Here is a 6,946-nt window from a genome sequence, read left to right as displayed (position 1 = left end):
TCTTGGAGTTTATGCCAATAGAACACAGGCTTTTGTTGTCCCTACCAAGCTGATAAAGTTTCAACCTGACAGGTAGTAGGGTTGTTTGTCTGTCATCCAAGGACCAACTCGATTTAGTATGGAAAGGTTGGCCGCTATGTGATGACTTTTTTTTTTAGCCACAGTAATTAGTGAAGACTGCCAATGAAGGTATAGAAGGTTGACGATCTCTTCCAGTGGATGGACTACCCATGGCAATGAAATGAATGGATCTTAAAAACATTTTTTGAATGGCATATGTAATATATCTAAGGCAAAGCTTTAGAGAAGGAATGTTTTCCAAAGCATGATACTTGAATAGAATAATGGGAGAAATGAAAGATTTTTACTTTTTGCATTTGTAAAAATAAATGAATAAATATCTCTTCCTTCCTGCCTGCCCCAAGTTTAAGGGTGGAATAGATGTGTATTTTCTGGTGAATAAAAATATTCTAGAGCTTCTCTCTGTGTATAATGTATGTATCAGAGAGAGAGAGAGAGAGAGAGAGAGAGAGAGAGAGAGAGAGAGACAGAGAGAGAGAGAGAGACAGAGACAGAGACAGAGACAGAGACAGAGAGACAGAGAGAGCGAGAGAGAGAGAGAGCCTGGTGAAGCATATGGACTCCTCAGAATTTTTTTTTAATAATTGAAGGAATCCCTATTCAGTTAGAGGTTAGTGAAAATAAAGATGCAGGTTGTTTTTTTTTTTTACACCATCCAAGTTCATGAACTCCTTGAAACCTGTGTATATGGACCCCAATTTAAGAACCTCTGTTAGAATGTTTAGAAACTAATGATGGATATTCTATTATTCAACTAATTCTAAAGGCTTCCTCCTCATGCTGACCCCTTAACCACAGTCTTTCTTGCCTTTTTTGCCATTTGCAAGAAAAAGTCAAAAGTGCTTCCACTTTGTCAGGGTTGGATTGCCCATAAGTTAGACCAGGATTTCCTTTTCTGCTTATTACCAACCACAAGCAAATTTTCAGTTTGTGCTGCCAATGCAGAGATATTCTTAACCTAAGTTGGTTAAGGTTAACGCAAAGTCAGGGGGCTGGCATAAGGAAAATTTCCAGTCTGGAGCCCAATGTGAAGGAAAGGTGATTTCTAGGGATCCCTCAACAATGGTACAGTTGGTGGAGACAATGAGCACTATCGCCCAAAGACCCCAGGTTAGTTAAAGGAAACTAATGACAAGACTGAAATCCCACAACACCAAAGCTATTAATAACCCCAACTAGCATCACTGCCTATCTCACACCATCTCATTTGCTAAAACTTGTGAAAAGTTGTGATGATGACATTCAACAGCCCTGTATAAATATGAGATGCTGAAGGAGCTAAAGTACACTCGTCTCCTGATCATCAACAGGTTTGCTATTAGGAAAGAAGAGTTAATTCACTTAAGTGACCTGGACCTGATAAACTTATACACAAGGAAACACTTGGTTTCTACTCTTCCAGCCTGGTGACCTTCTTGCTGAAACAATGAATTATTCAAGCTACTTCTTAGCATCCTGCCTTTGTGTCGTTTTGGGTTATGCCAGCTGTCTTTCTCAAGGCTTTATAACAGGAGAACTAAGAATTCTTAGGGAATACTTTGTAAGTATGAACTTTTAAGGGGGTATATTTTTCTACCTCTCTCTGTCCTTGACTACCTCTCTTCTTCTTGAAAATAGCTTACAGCTTACTTTTCTGAGTGTTTGTGATGGGTTGGTATGATTATCTATAGCTTTTTATTTGATGGTCATTAACTGGATACTCAACTTCATCTGAAATAGCTGGCTCTAAGCCCCCACTTTATGTGGTCCTAATGACTTCATAAGGGAATTAGGATGGACTTAAGATGTTTAGAAATAGGCACTCAATGAATATGAAGAAAGATAAGGGCATTATCAATAGTACTGGATAGTATGTGTGTGTGTATATTTCAGGAAATGGAACCCTAGTTCTGTTCATATTGAAAGGAATAATCACTTGCCATGGATTTCAGGTTTATTGGACAACTGGAAAATAAGATAGGAAAAAAGGGCAAAATTAGAAGAAACTAGTTCTGGTAATGGAGGAAATAGTCATTAAACAAAGTAAGATAGTCTGGGGTTCACAGATACCCCATACCTAAAAATAATCGTACCATGTGTTAGCAGTGGGATAGTCCTAACCTGTCATTTGCTGAAATTTTTTTTTGTGGTTATGAAGCCAGATTTATGTTCTTTTTTTTATTGATGAATGATTATGGGACCCTAGATTTAGAACTAGAAGAGACTTTAGAGGTCAGTTAGTCCAATCTGATAATTTTACCAAAGAGAAAAATGAGGCTTAGGAAGGTGAGATAATTTTCCCAAGGTCACACAGGATAGTAGTAGATTAAGATAGTAAACAACAGGGCCAAAATTTGAACCCCATGTCTTCCGACTCCAAATCAGAAGATTTGTCCGTTGTACCCACTGGTCATTTTGTGTTGGAAATATTTTACTTTTGGGAATCATTTTTAAAGACTTTGTTGAAGCTTTTAAAAACATACACACAATGATTTAAACTTCTTTTGGTCCTGTACAAATTTCATTTGGATATTCCCTTATACCCCCACTTTTTTCTCTTCTCAGGCTGTCATAGCTTTTAGTAGGAATTTAGCCAAGGTCAGAGAAAAGTCTGGGGTGTTATGCCTAAAGGGGAAGTGTTTCCTAGTGAGATGTCTTACACAATTATATCTAGCAAGGGTTTTTTGATGTGAAAAATGACTTTAAAAATAAAGGCAAAAAAAAAATAAGGCAAATGATTCTATTTTGGTCAATTACAATCATCATCCATGCAGAGTTCATTAGTGAAGGGCAAAAAGAGGTGCAGAGAAAATAGGAAAGTGAGATGAATGGCATGTATTTTATCTCATTCATTCCCCTATTTTTGAATACCTCATTGAGACAGATTGATAGAAGTTAATGAAGGTAGAAACACTATTTTCTTGAAATAAATGGGCTCAGAAAAGTTTAAATCCCTGAGAATTCACATAATTCTAGTTTGTGAATATAATCAGAATTCATGGGTTAGTAGGATGTGTATTATATATTTCAGGGCAATTCATGATCTGATTAAGACACTCTTACTTTTTTTTTTTTTTGCAGAATGAAAGTACATCTGAGGTATCTGATGATGGGCCTCTTTTCTTAAACATGATGGACCGCTGGAAAGAGGTGAGCTATTGTTCCTTATGTAGGCTATGCTCACATCAGTCACAATGTCTTACTTTCTATTGCCCGACCTCTCCCAACTTGAACTCACAGGGCAACTCCCTTGGAGGGAAAACTATCCAAAGTTCAAGGTGCTCTGTGGTTCACAGTCCTAAAACTATAGCCCACACCTTCCCCACCCCCATCCAGGGACAAATTTCTAACATTCTCCATTATTCTTTCTCCCTCCCAGGAGAGTGACAAGAATATCCTAATGAGTCAAATTGTCACGGTTTATTTCAAAATCTTTGAAGCCTTCAAGAACAACAGCAGCATTCAAAGCAGCCTGCAGAAAATCAAAATCGCAATGCTCAACACATTATTCAACAGCAATTCCAGCAAAGAGAATGACTTTACAGCGGTCATCAATACCCAGGTAAGGATAGTGAAATTCTATGGCTGGTTTTCTAAATGGAATTTGGTTTTGAAAGGAAACCAACTCAATGATAAAGCATACCTCAGGGGCCTGAGAGTTTACTGACTTTGTCAAGTATTATCCAAGAAGAACGATCATGCCTCCCAGTTTTAGAAATCATCTTGCCAGGGCAGCTAGGTGGCTCAGTGGATAAAGCACTGGCCTTGGAGTCAGGAGAGCCTGAGTTCAAATGTTCAAATCCAGCCTCAGACACTTGACACTTACTAGCTGTGTGAGCCTGGGCAAGTCACTTAACCCTCATTGCCCCACCAAAAGAAAAAAAAAAAGAAATCATCTTGTGGCATGAATGTGCAGGACAAGTGGGCTGTATGTTACCTCAGTGAGATAAATGATGCTATGGCCAAAATTCTTCTCTTCAAATTGAGGCCATGCTTCATGAAGTTTGGGGCAGGATGTGTGAAAAAGCACATAAATATATTTCTAGAGAAATGCTGGTCAGGATGGTTAACACTGTATCCATGACCACAGGAGAATTTGATCAAGATAGAGTTGAATTCACTCTTCAAAGTGTGAATAATAGCTTGTGTCCAGCTTCCTCCTAATGGGAAGGTGAGAAGGAGAATGGAAGACTTAATGAGACATTGGTCATTGAGAAGAAACAGTTTTATTTAGCTTTATAAGATTCTCCTATTCTGCATAGGAAAGAAAAAGAAGCCCAGGGTTAGGCTTTAAATTAACATTCCTGGGGACTGGAGTAGTGCAATATAACAAAAGTCAAGATTTCATCCATCCATCCATCCATCCATCCATCCATCCATCCATCCATCCATCCATCCATCCATCCATCCATCATCTATCTATCTATCTATCTATCCATCCATCCATCCATTTATTTATTTATGGGTTTACTTATATATCTATCCGTTTATTTATTGTAAAAGAGGAAACAATTTACATAATATGAAAGAACAGTTGTGGCAAGTATGAATCAGCTCCCTAGCATTGTCATTAGTTTTGGGTCAGGGAGGTTATAGTATGAACTTCCTCCTTTGTGAGGAGTTCATTCCATTTTTAGACAGCTCCAATTGTTAGAAGTTCTTCCTTTTGTTGAATCCAAATCTACCTTCCTGTAACTTTCACCTAATACCCTTCTTTCTTACTTTTGCCCCCAGAACAGTGAAATATATTACTTTGAACATTCTGCCAAAAATATAATTTCTTCCCTGTTGTGATTGGAGCCTCATTAAGGTAGTGGTGGGTCTGGAGAAATGTGGGGCCTCTCCTTCTAGCTATACTGGGAACCCAAGGGAACCCCTCTAACAGTGGTAGGCTTGAGTGACTAAAACTTCTCTTTAGACATCACCAGCCATAGTCTTGTAGTATGTTCTGCAATTAGTGAGTTACAACAACCCACTAATTGCTTTAATATAATCGAGAAAGGGGGCAGCTAGGTGGCGCAGTGGATAGAGCACTGGCCCTGGAGTCAGGGGTACCTGAGTTCAAATCCGGCCTCAGACACTTAACTCTTACTAGCTGCATGACCCTGGGCAAGTCACTTAACCCCAATTGCCTCACTAATATATATATATATATATATATATATTAGTATATGTATGTGTGTATATATATATATACACATATACTTATATATATATATTAGTATATATATGTATATATGTATGTGTGTGTATATATATATATATATATATATATATATATAATCGAGAGAACCCTGGATTAGTAGTTGAGAGTCTTGTATTTGGGTCCTGGTTCTACCACTTACTAGCTGGTTGACTTTGGCCAAGTTATTTCCTATCTCTGGGACTCAGTTTGATTCTCTGTAAATAGATGTGCTTAGGCTAGACCTCAAGGGTCCTTTGGAAATCTGATGATCTATTGCAGATTTTAGTAACATGATATAATGACAACAGAGAAGCAAGTTTGGTAGCATGGAGGGTATGGTGAACAGCCTTGGAAGAAGAGATTCAAGGGAATTTAGAAGCAGAATAAAGAAAAAAGTTGAATATTCCCTTTTTTTGGTTAAATAGGCTGCCCCCTATGGATAGTATGGAGATATGCAAACAGCAGTTTGCCTCTGGGAGGAAACCAATATTGAGACCTGTCATTCATAATTTTACATTTTAAAAAAGCTGCTATTGTTCCATTCCATGGAGGTTATGTTAATGATACTGAACTGGTTCACTAAGTAGGTGTAAAAAAACAATTGAGTGAAACTCCCCTTCCCCCCACTTTATAGATAAGGAAACTGAGGCCTGGAGAAATAGAATACTTTTTTGAAATTTCTAGAGCTGTTTAGTGGTGGAGCCTGGGTTTGAACCTAGAGTCTCTCAACTCAGTCTACTCTTCTCTCCTACTTCATTTCTTTAAGAATTCTATAGCAGGGGCGGCTAGGTGGCACAGTGGATAGAGCACCAGCCCTGGAGTCAGGAGTACCTGAGTTCAAATCTGGCCTCAGACACTTAACACTTACTAGCTGTGTGACCCTGGGCAAGTCACTTAACCCCAATTGCCTCACTATAAAAAAAAAAGAATTCTATAGCAGCACACACACATATGTATGTATAAATACACATATATGTGTGTGCATATATACATACATACACATATATGTGGTCATAACCTATCACTACCTTACTAGGGACTTAATCTATTTTCTTTTGGCAGCTTACGAAACCAACAAAATCCAACAAAACAAGAATTATCTAAGGAGAACTGTGTACTTTTCTTCATCAAAGGGATGAGTTTTACCCTTGTCTCTTTTAGCTGGAGAATTTCCTAGTGAACTCTACATATATGAAATCCTGAGGACCCAGACAGCAGAAATTAACATTGATTTTTTTTCTTTGCAACAGGTGAATGACCTCAAAGTCCAAAGGAAAGCTATATTTGAACTACCCCGTTTCATGAATGACCTCTCAGCCAAAAATCATGTAAGAAGGAGAAAAAGAAGACAGAACAGAAACCAAGGAGAACTTAAACAGTAGTCATTCCACCTGAAATTTTCAAGTTCTTTGCTATTTATTGCTATTTAATAATTTAGATTATTTATATAAAATATATATTTTGCATACACTGACCAACTATTTATGATGTCAATTATTATGTAATTAAGAACAAATATCTATTACTATATGTTTATATATATATATATTCAATTTTTATTTATGGTTTTTATGACCCACTCATTCTGTGTCAAACTGTGACAAAATACCCCCTGCCACTTCCCATAAATGGGCTTTTCTTATATGGATTGCAGAATTTCACTACTTTCTGATAGATACCATTGTCCACTCAGCAGGGAAG

The 6,946-nt window shown here is 37.6% G+C and overlaps 1 protein-coding gene across 1 annotated transcript; it reads left to right on the top strand.

The window, feature by feature from the left end:
• The first annotated feature begins 1,507 nt into the window (after positions 1-1,507).
• IFNG (interferon gamma) lies at positions 1,508-6,627 on the top strand. Its single transcript, XM_043965074.1, has 4 exons — positions 1,508-1,621; positions 3,142-3,210; positions 3,440-3,622; positions 6,496-6,627. The coding sequence occupies exons 1-4, from the start codon at positions 1,508-1,510 to the stop codon at positions 6,625-6,627; spliced, it is 498 nt and encodes a 165-aa protein (XP_043821009.1).
• The last annotated feature ends 319 nt before the right edge of the window (positions 6,628-6,946 follow it).

The sequence above is a fragment of the Dromiciops gliroides genome, chromosome 5 (genome assembly GCF_019393635.1).
Source record: "Dromiciops gliroides isolate mDroGli1 chromosome 5, mDroGli1.pri, whole genome shotgun sequence".
NCBI lineage: Eukaryota > Metazoa > Chordata > Mammalia > Microbiotheria > Microbiotheriidae > Dromiciops > Dromiciops gliroides.
Note: the sequence above shows the minus strand (reverse complement) of the source record. Positions and strands in the feature narration are given on the sequence as shown.